General features: G+C 38.2%; 1 protein-coding gene across 1 annotated transcript in view; it reads right to left on the bottom strand.

Annotated features, from left to right (window-relative positions):
* Window positions 1-373: 373 nt before the first annotated feature.
* APOB (apolipoprotein B) overlaps window positions 374-18349 on the bottom strand; it is a 45543-nt gene continuing 27567 nt past the window's right edge. Inside the window, exons 22-29 of the mRNA XM_082249857.1 lie at window positions 17386-17561; window positions 16652-16839; window positions 15366-15505; window positions 12316-12686; window positions 3787-11223; window positions 3407-3521; window positions 2911-3094; window positions 374-2363 (exon numbers count right to left, since the gene is read on the bottom strand). Of these exons, the coding sequence (XP_082105983.1) occupies window positions 549-2363; window positions 2911-3094; window positions 3407-3521; window positions 3787-11223; window positions 12316-12686; window positions 15366-15505; window positions 16652-16839; window positions 17386-17561 (10426 nt within the window). The 3' untranslated portion in view covers window positions 374-548. The remainder of the gene's footprint in view (window positions 2364-2910; window positions 3095-3406; window positions 3522-3786; window positions 11224-12315; window positions 12687-15365; window positions 15506-16651; window positions 16840-17385; window positions 17562-18349) is intronic.

Here is an 18349-nt window from a genome sequence, read left to right as displayed (position 1 = left end):
ATGTTCGGGTCGAACCGATGGTCGACCCGAACCATTCGATCATCCCTATTTATCACCATTACATGTTTAATAGGACTAGTAGTTTACATATTAAAGGTAGGGTTGTTTGTGATTTCAGTTCAGCTCACCACCACATGCAAGGACTGGTAAGATGCAATTAATGACATTTTTGTTTTTAGGTTTAGATACGCATTAGCAGAAATGACTTAAAGTGACATATAGTGATCAGTATTATAGTACTACTCTTGAAACCTGTCAAAAATAATCACAATTGTTTCACTTTAAAGAAAAGTCATTGAAGGCAAATGTTAGGATGCATTTTAATGTTGATTATATATAATGTAAAGAGAGAGAAAATAGTTAAAATGCCAGCTTATAACAAAGGTATTTTATTAGTTCAACTTTTAGAAATAACAACAATTTATTTTTTTTTATTTTTTTTTAATAAAAGAAACAACAATAGCTTTAAAATGTAATATAAACTGATTGCTTTTATTTTTTCACAGTAAAAACCCTAATGTTCAGCCACTACAGTACATAATATATGTTCAGTTTTTCTTCCAGTTACGAATATTTTCAATGATCTGCTGTGCACTTAATTTTCCACCTTCAAGTTGATTTTCAATAAAGCGTTGTAAGTCTTCCCATTTCTTTGAGCTTTTGTCAATGCCATCAAGGACCATGGAACGTGCAATTTCTATCCTCTTAGCTATGATGTCACTTCTCACCTGAGGAACTTCATCAAATGATTTCCAGTCAAAGGGATGGGGTACATCCACTTTAATTTCTCCTTTACGTGTGGAAAGGTATGTTTTTATTCCCTCACTGGCTGAATTCTGCAAATTTTGCAACATCTGTGTGATGAACTCTATAAAGTCATTGTAATTTTGGATGACTTGATCAATAAGGTTATTGGCTTCAGTGAGGAATTTATTGTAAGAACTCAGAAATTGATTGTATGCTTCATGGAGTTTGGCATTGAGAAGTTGTGAATGTTCCACAGCAGCTTTTCTGGCAGTGTTCGACCACTCACTAACTTTCTGCTCTGTCTTTAAAGCAAATTCCCTGACCTGCCTCTGCCCTTTGTTTTCTGCATTGGTTGCAAGTATAATGGCTTGCTCATAGTATTCCTTCAAAAATTCTTTTATTTTGTCTGAATATTCTGAGACATCTACTCCATATTTTGATGGAAGTTCTTTCAGTGAATCGATGATGAATTTGAAGAACTGAACGACTTTCTCTTCCAGCTCGTAATATTTCACTGACCACCCCACAATATTTGGATCTAGATACTCTTCCCGCAAGGCCCTGGCATAGATTAGAAGCTGCTTAGTTTTCTCCGAAAATTCTTCATATAGATTCTGGCAAACTTTTACCAACTGACTAGTGCTCTTTTTGATTCTATCAGCAATGTCACTAACATACTGTACATAGTTGGAGTTCACTGCATCATTGTACATCTGTTGAGTTTGGCGTTTCATATCTTGGTAGTTTCTAGACCTAAGAGCTTCAATGAGTTTTTCTGATTTTTGTGACATCTCTTGAATCAATCGTTTAAGATGCTGCAGACTATTCTCAAGGCTGAAAATTTGGAGATCATTAGAAATCTTTTTAGTAATCTGCTGGAGTTCTTTCAGAATGTCTTTAACAGCCATGATGACTTTTCTGCCCTCAATAACTGTGTCTGTGCCAGGGATTTTGAAGTTAGTGTTATTAATTGATTGAATTAGGTTATCAAGAAGCTGCTGGATCTTCTGAATGAATGCTTCAATCTTTGAAGTTGCCCATCTCATTCCCATTGCGAACTGCTCTTCCCCAGTGTATGTTTGGGTTTGGCCTGGTAGCTGAAACCTGGTGCTCTTTAAAAATGTAACAGAAGCATCAATTATATCTCTCACTGTAGTTTGGTAGCTTCTTATAATGGTAATTGATTTATCATAAAGTTGAGCTCCCAGCTCACCATCACTCATAAGGTATGACATGTCTGGTGGCTGCTGGTACAACTGCTGTGCTTTGTACACAACATCTGCATATTTACCGCTAGCATCTCTGGCAGCTGACCGGAGCTGATATTCCATCTTGTCCATTTGATTGGCTGCAGATTGGTATGTTGAGGAAACCTTGGACTGAAGACGTTCCTTCATAAGTAGGCTAGCATCTTTCATGTCCATTCCCAAGTGTTCCTTGTGGTATTTGTTGATGCAATTGTAGACAGCATCAGACATCCTGGGTAGTCTCTCCTTCAGACCACTGAGAACATCTTGAGCAGCTTCCTCTCTCCAATTCAGTTTGTTCTGAATCCTATCTGGGTTCTTTATAGATATCTCATTTTTCAGAATTAATGTGTCCTTTCCAGAAGATGCCTGTCGGACATGAAAAGCATTAACAATAATCAGTGCAGAACTTGTAAGATCCAATGTACCATAATATTCAACACTTTTCCTAGATTGAGTGATAAACTGTAAGCCAAATTTACCCAAGCGTTATGCTGTACAAAGAGTTAAACTTTAACTAAAGGTAAAACATTTTTTGGCTTACCATTGAGTGGAGAGGGATATGAATACATGCCAGGTTTTTTATTGCTGCCTGTGCCCCTATTAAGGAGACCCACTCTCTTTATGTATCCTGTTTATCATAATAACTGAGAGTGAAAGTGAAAGAAAATGCCAGATTTTGGGTTATTACCAGACCAGGAACAAAAGTTTAATCTTCCAATGAAGTTACTGGTTCTGGTGACCCTGATGTCAGCCAGGCTCTCTATCAGAGCCCCAGATAGCAGTAAAAACCTGGCAGATGATCCAATATTTCCACACCCCAAAAGTAAAAACATAAATAAATGTTTAGGCCATAGCTACATATGTTGTATATACTACATTTTCTTATAGAAGGTCTAACAGCAAGGATACTTACCAAAGAACGGCTGTAGAGCTTGATTTTGATTGTCTTTGAATCTCTTTCCAGTTGAAGTCCCAGAGTTCCACAAGATGGAGAATATATGGATGAGGAAACGCCATTCTCATCATGTTGGCATTTTATTTGTACATTGGTGAATGTCGGGCTAGTTATGTCTATTTGAAGATTGTGGCCTTGCATCCTAAATAGAAATGTAAAATAAGAAATTACAAAAAAAAACTTGCACTGTTGAACGTAGACTATATGCAAAAGCAGAACATTTACAGGGTCATTTTTTGTAGCACGCAGAAGCCTCCCAGGAGCCATTTCCAACATGACCAAATTACGGGAGAACTTTGAGCTGGGATAATATCTTCTAGTTTGGTTTTGAACTGCCCAGCAAGAGATGTAGATTTCAGAGATTGATTGGTCAACCTAATGCCCTATTTTCCTAAACAACTCTACAAAAAGACTATATATATGAATGTATGAATAAATTAGAGGTTTTTGTTACCTTAATCCATTGAAAGAGGTTTGCTCTTTCCAAACAGCACTCAGGTCCACATGCGCAAGACTTCCCTGTCCAACAATATTCAGAGATCTTCCATTTAAAGAATAAGCCAATGATGCTGCAAGCAAATCAAAGGAGGCAATGAATACAATAAGTTCTAAGTTCAAAGTTTCTAATTACAATAACAACTGACACAAGATCTGGTAATTGACCTTTTTGCATTTTGGAAAAGCATAGTGAGTATAGAGCTATTTTACTTGACCTTACCTATTTTATGGAAAAGCATGCACATTTTGCTCAATTGCATTTTATCCCGCTTACTAATTTTTTTCCACTTCATATAACCATTTGATGATTCTATACTGAGGTATAAAGAAACTCACCATCTAGGTCAAACTCCAGGAATCTTAGTGTTGAACTGCTGGTGGCATCAATGGAACCAACAAGACCTTCTGGGTTGTTTGCCACTTTGTTTGTCCATGTGAGATTGTATATCGGGGTCGTAAACTGAATGGATCCAGACAAGGCTCCGAAAGCTGGGATGTAAATTCCAGCAGGCATTCTCAGATTTGCTGGTGGAATCACAACTCTCTGCTCTGGGATTTCAATAGTTGGTAGGTCAATGTCTGCTATCTTGTTGAACAAACTGTTGAAATCTAAGTTGTAGAAAGTTTTGGGAAGGGTATATTTGGGCAGAGTTACTTGATATTGTGGTACAGAAAGCTCAACAAAGGATATTTTAGAATCTTCTTCTGCAGTGTATAGCACATTTATGGGGACTTTAGGGAACTGGACTACTGGAAGCGATGAAGGCAGATAGGCATCTTTTGGGAAACTAAATCCTGGGAATGTCATTGTATAGTCATCACCTAGCTTCTCAGATGAAAGAGGGTAGAAAAATCCATTCTTGCTTTTTGTGTAAATTAGTGATGTGGAAGCATTCAAGTACTGTTTCTTGTCAGGGCTTGTTGTAATATCAAGCCTTAAGACATCCCACAAACTTCTGTCATACACTGGAAGGATGATTGACTTTAGGAAATCTACATGACCTTGAAAGGATCCGCCAACCTCCATTCTTGAATCTGTCTGGTCATTGGACAGCTTTAGGTCATGAGCAGCAATAAGGGACTCTATAATGCCATGACCTTTCACACTAAATTCTTGCTTCTCTGTATTAAGGGTTAGTGAAATGCCTTGGTTTAATGATAAAGCTTCAATGAATGAGTTGGGTTGGTTAATCTGGACTTGAAGGTCTGCCAGCAAACTCCAAAGAGCCAACTCTAGTGTTGCCTTGCTGCTTTGCTGTCCCTTTGATGTAAAAAGTGGGGTGATCCTGAAATAGTTTTCTCCTTTATGTTCCCAAAGGGCAAATACACGGCTGGTAGATGCTTCAACAGCCAGACTCTCTGTCAAGTCCATGTTTCCAATGCTGTCTGCTCTAGATCTGGACACAAGCCTCACAGAAAACCTGAGACCATTGGAATTCAGGTAGGTGTTTGCATCACTGGTGAACATTCCAGAAAACATCTGCTCAGACAAAAGAGTTCCACTTATATCTCCACTTGTCTGAGTTTCCAGTGAAAAGTAAGATGTAAGACCTTCAAGATTTAAAGAGTGGTCAAGCTTTCCTTTAGCTGTGTTGCCAAATAATGCATCATTAAGGTCATACGTGAGGGAGATTTTAGATACAACAGTAGGCTTTGTCTTTGTGTTACCATTAAGTTCTTGTTTGAAGGTGCTCTTTATCAGACTTGTGTCCATTTTTGCATTTGTGATGACGGATGCTTCCATGTTTCTCTTTCCAAAAGATATGGAACTTTCATGTTTTCCCTCAGCAAAGACAGATTTGAGAGCTAGTCCTGTCGCCAGTTTTAGCCCTCTCTTCCTGGTAAGAGAAGTAGTTGCATCTATATTAAATTGAAGGCTGTCAATAACAGAGGTAGAGGCTATGCTTACACGGGCAGAAATGTCAGACTGATTATATATTCCAGCACTTGTGGTTAGTGAAATCACATTTGATTTAAAGAAGAAATCATAAGTGAGGTTACCCATAGCTGGAATTAAAATACTGTTCTGTCCAGTTGGTAACTTTAGTTTAGGAAGGGATAATCTGCGTAAGGAGTTAGGAACATGAAGAACAGGCAGTTCAAGTGAGGGTAGAACTAATTTGTAGGTTGGGATGGAAAATCCAATCATTGGAACCACAAAGCTTGGGGTGCTTATTTCTTTAGGGACTACATATCCAAAAGCTGGAAGCTCAGCAGAGAAAGAGGACACCTCAATGTTGACTAGTGGGATGGTGTAGCCTGGAATCCTAAAGGTTCTTGGAATTCTGCTCACCTGATTGTCTACTTTATATTTGTCAAATTTTGTCTTAGCTTGGTTATAGGAATCCACCATGAAATTCAATGTTTTGTCTCGCCCAGTTTCAAAATTTTTGCCAAGGGTCTTCATGTTTGTATTTATAGAATCAAAAAGGGTGTCTAAGGGCAGAGGAATTGCATGTGTATCTTTGTTCTTTTGGTATTGAAGCTTTATATTCAGATCAACGTTCTGTCTGGTTGATGTCAACAGATTTTTCAGTCCAGTTCTTTCCCACAAAGAGAATTCTTTAACTCGTGGTGTTTTAATTGAGGTAAATGGCATGGTCATTTCTGGAATGGAGACTGGAATTGTCAGAAAGTCAAGAACAGCTTCCCCGTTCATTTCCAAAACACCCCCAATAATTTCTTCATTATTTCCTAGTGAAATTGTATAAGCAATCTTGTACTGGTTGAACCTTCCATTAGCCTGCCATGACACTTGCTGAATGTTAGGATTCAATGTAAATTCATAGTTGTTCATGAAGTCAATCTTGCCAGTGAGCTTAAGGGGGAAACTGACTTTGAGATTCCCATTGTTAGCAGTAGCCAGTTTTATTTCAAATGCCTTTGCTAAAAAGGCAAAATTGTTTTTTATTGTGCCAGTAGCTCGCCCTGCTAACTCTGAGTTATGATCTGCCTCAAGTTCTATTTTCATCTCACTAACTTGTGCCCTTCCTTTAATTGTCACAATGCTGTTTCCGATATTAGGTGCATCTGCCTTCGATAGCATTTCAAGTGTCACATAATTTAAGAACACTGAGTCATACTTGAGGCTTTGATCTAATTTTAGATATTTGTCATTGATCTTGTTGGTTCCCAAAATTTCAATGTTGCCACCTTTCAGGTTGAACTTTAGATCTGCTTGATGGGTACCTTCATCTGAGAAATACCGGCAAGCCCATTTCCAGCTTCCTTTACCAGAAGATATGAGAGTTATGCGTCCAATGTCCACAGTTGTGTCAATATCGTTTTGAAGGTCGAGCTGGCTTGTGAAGTCCAGTTGTGGAATATTGAGTCTATGGGAATATTTAGTTGTAACATCTGCTGTTATTCTCCTTTGTATTTTCACAATAATTGAATTCTGCAACTCAGCTGAATTCTTCTCAGTTCTTAGATTAGCATTGGTTTGGATCTGTGTCTGAATGTGACTTGACAAGAAAGTGATCTCACCAGAGTGATCCAATTTCACATTGCGGTGAGCCAATGACACAGTTTCTTTTAAGATTAACTGTTCCAGCAAGGGAGCAGAAATGCGAGCATCAGCACCAAAAGTAAAAGCCAAAACCTCGATCATAGATGTGGCTTCTGTTGTGAGAGATGCAATGATTTCCGGTGAATTCTCAGATACAGTAGTGTTCTTGACCTCAGCTAAAGTTGCCATTTTGAAAAATGGTGAACTCACTTTGAATGAGCTAGAAAGTTTGCCAAACGTTGGAATAGAGACAGTGTGTGGAATCTTTGGAAGCTGGAATTCAGGAATTTGTAATTCAGGAAATTTGAAATTTTCTAGATTTAGTTTGGGGATTTTGTATTCAGGAAGTAGCATGTTTGGAATATAGATTTCTGGAATAGAAAATTCAGGAAGCCCCATGTCACTCATTTTTAGATCTCTCAATAAAACATCTGGAGGTGGCCACTTATAGTCACTTGAAATGATCTGATCAATTAATCGTACAATTTTCAGTTTAATTTCATTCAGATCAATAACATATGATGGTACTTTATAGGAATTCAAAATAGTGAACTCTGGAGTAACATATCTTGTTGGAATTTCCATATCTTTTAGCTTATTAAAATTGATCTCCACAGACTGGATTTCCAGATCAGTGAATGGCACAGTAAAGAATGGTGTTCTGAATGTTGCTTCCTTAAGAGCCCGGAGGCTAACTTCAAATGCAGGAATGTGGATAAATCCTATATTAATTTGTGGTACAGCAAATCCTTCCTCTACAAAAACTTTAACTTTGTTAGACCATTCTTTAATATTGTTCTTTTCTGCAAAACTTGTTATCTTGATAGCTGCAAGGTCCCACTGCTCTGTTACAAACATCAAGAAGCGCCTGTAGGCCTGACTCAGTTGCTGAAGATATTTTTTACATTCCTCTTGTATGTTCATTGAAGAGATTCGGTCTCTGTAATCTTCAAGATGGTCAATTATTCTGGTCTTCCACTCATTTAGTACCGTGGAGGTCATGATATCGTCATACCACTGCATGATAGCAGCAAGTCTGGTGTCTCTTACTTGTTGAAGATATTCGGTTACCACTGCTCTTACATTATTTAAATACTGTCTTAAGGCTTCAGCCTTCTGAGGCAGTTCCAAGGACTTCATTTTATCATTTAGCTTTTCAGTGGTGTCCCTTATCCACATGTTGACATTATCCACAAACTTGTCATAATCGAAAGACCGCATCTTCTTAATTACAATATCAAGATAGTAATTGATGTGCTCAATGAGCTTCTTAAAGTCATAGTCTCTCACTTGCTTGACTGTGGAATCAACAAAAGCGAGAATTTTTTTATAATATAGTCTGATATCAATGTTATTGAGGATATCTGCTAGCTTTTTCACTGTCTCCTTGACTTTCTGCTGGTTGAGGAACTCAACAAACTTTTCTAGAATAACTTCCATTTTTTTATCAAGTTCATAGTCGGCCACAAAGTCTTGTAGTTTGTCAACAACAGCGTTTATTTTCTCACCGATTTCAAATTCCTCAAACTGTGTGGTGATAAGATTTTTAATGTGCTCTATAACAACACTGAGCTTCTCAACTGGCAAAGAGTTTCTTATCTTCTCTACATATTGGGATATGTCAATGCTTTGCAGTGCTGCTTTTATGTTTTGTGATATTTGGTCAAAATCAATTCTCTGAACATACACTTGAATTTGTTGTAAGAGTCTTTGCAGCCTAGCTCTAATTTGATATTGGTCATCTACATTCTGAATCCAGGCAGCCATGCTTTGTCCTAAATCATTGATATTAAATTCTTCCAGCTGCACGCGTATGTTCTGAACCAATTCAAAGATCTTCTCCCGAACTCTGTATTCAGAATCTAAAGCCTTCAGTTTGTCAACACATCTTTGTATAAACATCTCAACAGCCCTCTTAAGCTGCTCAAAGTCATAATTTTCTCTTATATATCTGTCCATTTCATTCAGATAGACTTGTAGGCGGTACTGAACTGCTGCAAAGTACTCCTCAACTGCAGACTGCAGTTCCCCTGCAGTAACTTTATATTCTTTGGTTAATGTGTATATTTTATCCTTTGCTACTCTAACCTTTTCTTCTACATTCAAATTTTCCACATAGTCTATTACTTTCTGCACAGTGGGGTCCACCGCCCTTCTGTATCTCTGTACAAACTGGTCAATATTCACTTCCTTCAATGATTTCTGTAGCGCTTGTAGGGCATTAATCAATACAGTTCTTATTTTTTCAAAATACAAGGACATGTTCTCGATAAAAGGAAAACTGATGACATGCATGTCTTTATTCTTGTCATACTTTATGTATCCAGAAATGCTGAACTCTTGGGGACTGTTTACAGTGTCTCTTAAGTTTAATGCATCAATTGGATTGAACCGGGCAAATGGTAGATTGAACTCTTTGTCCATGATGGAGAGGTCTGCCAAGGCCTGACTATTAATCTCAACTCCAATACCATCAGCATTGTTGTATGCACTAAAGTCTTGGTTGTATGTGTTTTGGTTCAGGCTGCTCTTCAGCTTCAAAGAACTTAGCTGCTCTGCTGGTGTGAACAACAGGTTGATTTTGTAGTCTAGGAGGGTCTCCTGTGTATTGCCTGTACCTAATGAATGTCTGGTGGATCCTCTGTAATCATGGACCAAGTTGAAAGAAAGTGGCTCGGCTTTTAGGATGAATTTGCTGTAAAGCTCTCCTGATTGTTCCCCAAAGATCAGCAGTCTCCCATCTCCATTGGTCTGAGAGTCAATGGTAATGATGAATGGCTCCACAACTGAACGGATCATGTTGCTGAAGCGCATATATTTTGATTCACAGTTTGTGTTGCTGCTAAGTGAGGCTGAGAGGCCGGCAATATCAAGGGTAAATCTATGTGTGTGAGCTGTTCCTTGTATATTCGCAACAGTGTCTGTTTTCAGATTTGCGGCCAGGTTTCCAACTGAGAATCCATAGGAATGCATTATTTTATCTTTGTTAAATGCACCTCTGATATTACCATTGATATTTAACTTGAACAATTCAAGTTGAAGCTGGCCACTGTTGGCTAATTCCAAGGAGCCATATTGTAGTTCGTTATTCAGCAAAGATGTCAAAGTGTAGGGTTGCATATGGAAGTCAAATCTGTGCTTGTGGAACTTGTCAGAGCTTAAGGAATTTTCAAACTTAGAGGTAAACTGTAATTTAGTCCCCACAATGCTTAAATCATTGCTGTTTTCAAGCTTCACTTGATCATATGAGCCTATTAGGTTATTCGAGAATTTAAGTCCTTCTCGGCTAATCTTGAAGTTGAACAGGTTCTTACTGTCTAAGCCAAGAATTGTAGCTTGATAGACACTACCCAAAGACAGTTCCATCATGGCAACTTTTCCGTCAACAGAAATCTTGGCGCTGTGCTCTCGGTATCGTCCATTTGCCATCATTTTCATTACGGCTCCGGAACTTCCAATTCCAGCATTAAACTCATTTTCTAGCATTAAGGGGGTAAAGTTGACACTGGTTGTTGCACTGGTAGACAGACCATCTTGGCTAAGCTTTAGAGTAGCTTTGTGAGCAGCTCGGCTTTGCTGATTATTGAGGGTCAAGTCAGCATTTAGTTCTAGACCAAGAGAATTCAGGGAGCCAGTTAGGAGAGTGTAGAATCTGTTACGCTTGTAGTCTGCTTGATATTCAGAGCGTACAGCAGCCATCTGTTTTGAAATAGTGAGCTCAAGCTTGTTTAACCCAACCAGATTGTAGTAATTTCCATTTGTATCTGACTTCAGGGTCAGCTGTTTATTCCTGTAATCTAAAGACATGGTGTTAACAAGAGCTCCATCAAGCAGTTCAGTGGTTGAAGACATTGTTACCGCTTCTGTCAAGAACATTCCAGACATCTTGTTGGTGACTTTCAAGAAAGAGGAATCAAACTGAAAGTTGGAATCAGCTTTAGCCTGGAAATTGTCAGTGTTGAATGTGGTGACAAGCCTTAAGTCACTCTTGGCAAACAATGATGCTAAAGCAAAAAGCTCATTAGCTTCAACCTCTGTTGTCAGTATGTTATTTGCTATTGATGACTTGGATGAAAGAGTTCCAGTGGCATCTAATCCCAGGACACTTCTGGCCTGATATGTATAGGATCCTTTAAAGATCTGGTTACTTCTGAAGTTGTACTGCTCGCTTAATCTCATGCTTGATTCAAGCAGGGTATGGCTTAAAGATCCCTCATAGGACAGGCTTAATGCTTTCATTGGATCATATGTTGCCACCCCGGAACCTGCAAAAAAAAAAAAAAAAATTAATAAATGTATGCACATTTTTTCCTTCCAAATAACAAAATCATTTGTGTGCATTTACAGACTTTGTCAACGTTTTGCCTGCAACCTTATTTGATAAAAGACCAACTCTAGATCACAAGTGAAATCAGTTAGTGAAGAGTTAATTCTAGCCAAGAAACACTGTCAGAAAGTATACATTTCTTAATTTGTATTCTTTTTTATCAACTGAAGCATGGCAAAGAGTCCTTCCGGTTGATAAAACTGCTTCCTATATCTGTGTGGTGTAAAGTCTTGTCCCTCTGCTTGATATATCGCCAATAAGATACAAATGTTTCATTGGAAGCTGTAAAGTGTTGTACAGCTATATAGACAAACCTTTTATAAAAGGCTTCCAAATTAGAATAACAATTATTTTACTACTTATGACCTTCCATATCAAGCTCCTATGAGAGGAGTCTTAGCTTCACTTATATCATGGTGACACCAGGAGTGACAACCTTCCACTTGCTGGTGAATTTGCTATCATGGAAAAGCCATAAATATAAAATGGTATACAACAAAAGCTACTGTATTTAATTAGTCAGTCTTAAGTCTAGTAAGCATTGTACAAAACACCAAGAAAAGTCTCACTTATATATTGACCATAAATTATACTATACATACAGTATATTAAAATTAAAGTCTCTGCAGCCCGAAACCCAAATACCGGTAACTGTTTTAGCTTGAGTATTCAAACCAAACATCCTACATTTTTTTTTAGCTGAGTGCAATAAATGCAACACACTCTTGAGCATGACACTGGGCAGCTCTTTTTTTTTTAACCATTATCAGTCTGTGTCAGCCCTTGGGATCATACACTATCCATAATACACTGCTGTCTGCAAGAAATTCTACTTCTCTGTTGTATCACAATATCAAATGGCTTTATTAGGAAAGCGCTGAACTTCTCAAGTTAGGGTTATGGAAATTTACTATAAGATATTGGGTTCTGTTTCAGGACAGTTTTATATAGAAACATGTATACATAGTAGAACTGTGAATACACAAATATCTAAGAAAAAAGCTGCAAGTTCTTTAGAAAAAGGACCTACCATCAATGGAATATGATAAAACATCCAAAATGGCATCTGCCTTCATTTGGTATCTAGAAGTGAACCGATAGATGTCACTAGTAGCATTGCCTCCAGAATAGGATGCTGACCAGTTGTAGTAGTTGCTATTTAAGTTAGATGAGACATCCAGAAGGCCGATTAGGGGAATTCTAAGTTGGTAATACTCAGGGATAGTGAAAGCTGGAACCCTGAACTCTTGAGATGGGACACTTATTCCCGCTGACTTCAGCTCCAGGGCTGGGGATCTTACAGCCCATGGCACCACGTGGTGAGATGGCTTTCCACCATAGGGCAATGGAATATTGATGGTAATACTGTCCTTGTTAAAACGATAGGTGATTCTTCCTTCACTGCAAAGGAAAAAATAAAGGTTAATAAGCAAATATGTTTTATTTTTTCTAAACAAGATATGTTCTAGCATGCAACCAAGATGTAGATTGTATTCCTCCACAGGAAAAACTTTTCAAGCTGTTAGAATAGCTAGTGCATTACCTAAACTGTTTCCATAAAGGCAGTCTTGGATTCAGTAAGTGCCCTAATGCTATCCTGCTTATGTACACTGAAGACAAAATTCTGATACTGAAATTAGTTTTCTGCAAAGTCTCAGACCTAACTCGTAACCATCTTTCAATTTTGCCTAAATACCCCCACCCAACACCAGTGCAGAAATCAACATCCTGTCATAGCTGTCAGTACATCAGACAGGATTTTTCATCAGTCAGCCCTTGCTCTGTGCTCCATAGGTTATATCACCAGACATTCCCACTATCAGCCCTAAATTTCACCAGGTGTGTACAGGGTGCTGTGAATTTAAATTAACCGCTTTAGGACCAGGCCTATTTTTGACACTTGGTGTTTACAAGTTAAAATCATTTTCTTTTTTTGCTAGAAAACTACTTAGAACCCCCAAACATTATATATATATATTTTTTTTAGCAGAGACCCTATAGAATAAATTGGAGATTGTTACAATATTTTTTATCACACCGTATTTGCGCAGCGGTCTTCCAAACGCAATTTTTTTGGAAAAAAGTTACTTTTTGAATAAAAAAAATAAGAAAACAGTAAATTTAGCCCAATTTTTTTCCATAATGTGAAAGATAATGTTACGCCGAGTAAATAGATACCCAACATGTCATGCTTCAAAATTGCTCACGGAATGGCGACAAACTTTGGTACTTAAAAATCCCCATAGGCGACATTTTAAAAAATTTCTATAGATTACTAGCTTAGAGTTACAGAGAAGATCTAGGGCTCAAATTATTGCTCTCGCTATAACGATTGTGTGCGAGCTAACGGGGACAGGGCACTTTAAAAAAATTTTTCCCCTATTTATTTTATTTATTATTTTTGATTTTTACACAGTTTAAAAAAAAAAAAATTGATAATTTTTATTCTTATTACAAGGAATGTAAACATTCCTTGTAATAAAAATAGCCTTGACAGGACCTCTTTATTGTTAGATCAGGGGTCAAAAAGTCCTCAGATCTCACAAGTACACTAAAAAAGAAAAAAAAAATGGTTTAAAAAAAAATCGGCTCTTTAACCACTTAAGCCCCGGAAGATTTTATCCCCTTCCTGACCAGGGGGTTTTTTGCGATTTTTTACTGCGTGATTTTAACGGACAATTGCGCGGTCGTGCGACGCTGTACCTAAACGAATTTCACATCCTTTTTTTCCCACAAACAGAGCTTTCTTTTGGTGGTATTTGATCACCTGTACGATTTTTTGATCATGCGCTATAAACAAAAAAAGAGCGTAATTTTTGCAAAAATAACAATATTTTTCACTTTTTTTTATATGAAATTCCCCCAAAAAATAATGTAAAAATCAAAATTTTTTAACATTTTCGGCCAAATTGTTTTATGCTACATATGTTTGGTAAAAAAAATCACAAAAAGCGTATTTTGATTGGTTTGCGCAAAAGTTATCGCGTTTACTAACAAAGGGAAAAATATTTGTCATTTTTTGGTGTTTTTTTTTTAACGAGTAATGGCGGCGATCTGCGATTTTTTTGTGGTACTGCGACATTGCGGCGGACAGATCGGACCCTTGACTGACATTTTTGACACTTGGGGGTACCAGTGACATTACTGCAGTAATCAGTGCTATATAAATGCACTGTTACTGCAAAAATGACACTGGCAGGGAAGGGGTTAACTGTATTGGACAGGGAGGGGTTAAGTGTGTCCTAGGGGCGTGATTCTAACTGTAGTGGGACAATGCTATTGGTGTAAAAACAAAGATCAATGGTTCTACATAGTAGAACCGTCTGATCTGCATTTTTACACAGGGAGAATGACAAGCGGCTTGTTTACATAAGCCGCTCTGTCTTTCTCCCGCTGTACCGGCGATCGTAGTGTGACCGGCGGACATCGGGTCCGCCGGTCACACGCCCGCACTCCTCCCTGAACGAGCTGAGGCTATTGGCCCGCTATTGGCTCTAATAGCAGTGACAGGCGAGTGACGTAGATCTACGTAAGTCTGCCTGGCCGGGGCTGACTGCCGCAGTAAATATACTGTGCGCAGTCGGCAACCGGTTAACCTGGTTGCTAGGCAACCACGTTTGACGTCGCTCCGGTCCTTCAAGACCATAGAGTCGAGTGAGGGCCATCCCATCTTGCCCTCACTCGACTTCCTGTCTAAGAGGATCCAGGACCGGATTGTTTTTCCCGCTGCCGGCAGGTCCGGTTAGCGGGGAAAACAGCCGGGACACAGCGGGAGGGGGGGCACCTCTTCCGCCGCACTGTAAGGGTGATCCCGCAGTGAATCCGCCACTGGGACCACCCTTACCTGAAAGCCGACCGCCCGCCGTTTAAAAAAATACCGGAGTTATGGCAGCTATCTGCTGCTATAACCCCGGTATTTAGCTTTAAACAGCCGACGTAAATAGCAACTACACAAAACACAGTTTGAAAATGGCACATAACGATGAATACATGCATGGACTCAAGGGACATATGCATGAAATTCCTCTGTTTATATTGATATAACTCTACTTATGGAAGCAACTCCAGGTCATTCCTTACCTTTTCAAAAAAAGATCATCTGGGAATGGTGGAATGCCCAGTTTCTGTAGATCCATTTCTTTCAATGCAGTCAATTTATTGGCAAGTGTTTGCGCATACGGGCTTTCCTTTGATGCCTTCTGCAACCAATTGTCAGCTGCCTAAAAATACAAAAGTAACATAAAGGATGTTTCTTGTTCTTTTCACACATCAGTTACAGTTGCATAATTGTTGGGATCCTTCGTGTGTTGGGGAATGTGGAAACTCCTGTCATGTTTTTATTTGTTTAATAAGAAGGTAATTCTTATTTAGATGCGTATTCTGATTTGGTGCAACAACTTATTTCTCAAAGGCACCCCTCCAGAGTCTGACAGACTCCAACAGGCTCTCTAAAGAAAAGTGGCAAATTTGGTAGAAAAGAGAGTGCCAAAATGTAGCCAACAGGACAGACAACGTGTTTTAGTTGCAGTAAATGTAAAAGCCAACACATTTTGGTAGTTTTAGAAGTCTATCTATATCAAGGCTTAGTTGCATTAGGCAGCTGCTTGATAAGCGACCTGAGTAGATTTCTGAGCATGTTAACCAAATATGATATTAGGCTATCCACCAGTGAATGAGATACTCCCCAGTCTGATACACCTAAACCCTGGTTGGTGGAGGGGTTCTGAAACCTCCAAGACATATTGGCTTCATTTAACAACTACTACAATGAAGACATTGGGGATTGGGGTTCCGTTTACTAAAGGAAATAGGCTGTTCACTTTGCAGGGGAATTTTCACTTTGCATGGGATTTGCTGAAAAATTACTTTACAAAGAATACCCAATCAGGTTCAAGGAAAATAAATAAATAAAACAATATTTTTGCTTGTACATGATTTGATGATGGAAGTTGGCAGAGCATCACCTCACTATGCTAAAGGAAATTTTCCATACAAATTCCCTTGCAGAGTCTATCTTTATTTAGGCCTGCGTCTCATTTCAGAATTATAACTCAACTTTAAGTACTGTAAGCTGGGTAAGCTATTAAATGTTGCTTGGCTGTTGTGCATTCATTTACCCTTTTTAGTAAATTAACGTGTCACTCATAGCTGGCTTGTAGTATCACATAGGTTAGCTAAATTGCTGGACATTGCAAGTACTATGAACTTGGGGAATGTGAGAGCGGAGCTACGTGTTACTGCAAAATTGCATTTCAAGCAGTTTAACTGTTTGAATACTTCCTTTTGCAAGATTAAGCAAAGGGTATCATCCATTACTTCCTATATTCTTATATTTGATATGGTATAGACAGTTGACTATAACTTACCACCATTGACTGTGACGCAATATGGCGGATGGTCATGTCAGTCTGAGCAACCTTATGGTCTAGCACATTGTTGGCATAGGTCTTTATAGTCTCTGGGTAAGAGAATTGAAATTCTGGAAGTTTGGAAAGGATCTTCTTAACGTTGGTGTTACTGCCAGTGTTCCACTGTAGCTCAATCTTCTCATTGTCTGAAGAAGAGAACAGGTAGATTTTAAAGTGATTATCAAGACAAAACCTTTTTTTTAATAAAATTGGGAAAGGTTAGACCTTCTGTCAAGTTTTTAATGCTATCTGTGTCCCCACTGGGAAATTTGCCGCTGATTACCATTGTTACAGAGAAAGAAAATGATGAGAAATCTAAATGTTTCGAGTTATCCCCAGAACATGAAATAAAGGGAAATTGTCCAATGTGGACTCCTGTTCCGGGGACAACTAAAATGTAAAAACACCTCACTTTAGGACATTTTCCTAACTTCCTGTTGCATCATCGGGGACAGGTAGTGAAAGGAAATTTTCAAATCTGGTTAGTTAGAAAACTTGTTTCCAAGTCCATATACGTAGTTACAAGATCTAGTTATAAATAAGAAAATGTAACCCCTCTGTTACTGCATTTTTCTAAAGACTTTGTAAATTATCAGCCATATTCAGAAAAGGCAAATTATCAATGACTCCTCAGGATTCCCATTTTCATATTTTTATTTGTTTATACTTTTACCCGTTAATAATAGACGCACCATATGTGAACACAAGGTCCTGAGATCCGGTCAGTGCACAGATCCTAGCAGAGGACTGTATCTGAAGCTTGTGGTTTCCAGCAACACTCATAACACTGGCATCTGTCCTGGCTTCCATGTGTAATTTGGGGATGCTAAGAGTCCCACTTATTGCAACTTGTGACCTGGAATCATGGCTGTGAAACAGAAAGAAAATTTGCTTTAAATACACACCTTAAGGTTTTTGCAGCTCTAGTAACAATTTCTCACCCATGTATCTAGCTAAAATAGCTGTTAGCCATAGGGAATCCAATGTCACAATCACCTGAAATGTGTATTGTTCGCATAACCAAAAAGATGAACAAGTCAACCTACCCAAAGTAATATATTTAAGTTTTTGGTAGAACCAGGCTTGTTAAGTCATCTGTGATTTTCATATATTTACACTAGATTTTGATTTGAAGGCTTGTGTTGTTTAATTCTTAGCCACTTATGGGAATAATTTCTTGATTTAACCTCCTTTTTCACCATCAAAGTGATATGAGTTCTGGGTGGACATTGAAGATTCGCTGGTAAAATGCCCTGGCTTTTATAGAAAGGGTAAACTGGGGGTAAATTGCAAAGGCAGGTAAGGGACCACCATAGGGAAATCTAACACAAAAAGTCCAACGATGGAAGATTTTTCTTTATGTGACCATCACTTGTGTTTTGTTTAACTATTTTACTATCTGTTTTTTTTTTTTTTTCTGGTGGAAGAAAAGAAGCTAAAATAAAGAGTTTAATGAGCAGATAATACTTGGAATAAAAAAAAAAAGCCCAGGGGAGTTAAAAAGAGCTTTCAAAACTCTTCAGGTATCATTTAAAGCCCATTGCACCATTAGAAACCTATTGACACCAATGCATTTAATCAGAATGGCGAAATTTTGAAAACAAATCAACTGATTTTCACTAAAATTGAATTGCAATGAAAACTCAATTTTGCTCA

The sequence above is a fragment of the Pelophylax lessonae genome (genome assembly GCF_965119305.1).
Source record: "Pelophylax lessonae genome assembly, chromosome: 3".
In the NCBI taxonomy this organism is placed as follows: Eukaryota; Metazoa; Chordata; class Amphibia; order Anura; family Ranidae; genus Pelophylax; species Pelophylax lessonae.
Note: the sequence above shows the minus strand (reverse complement) of the source record. Positions and strands in the feature narration are given on the sequence as shown.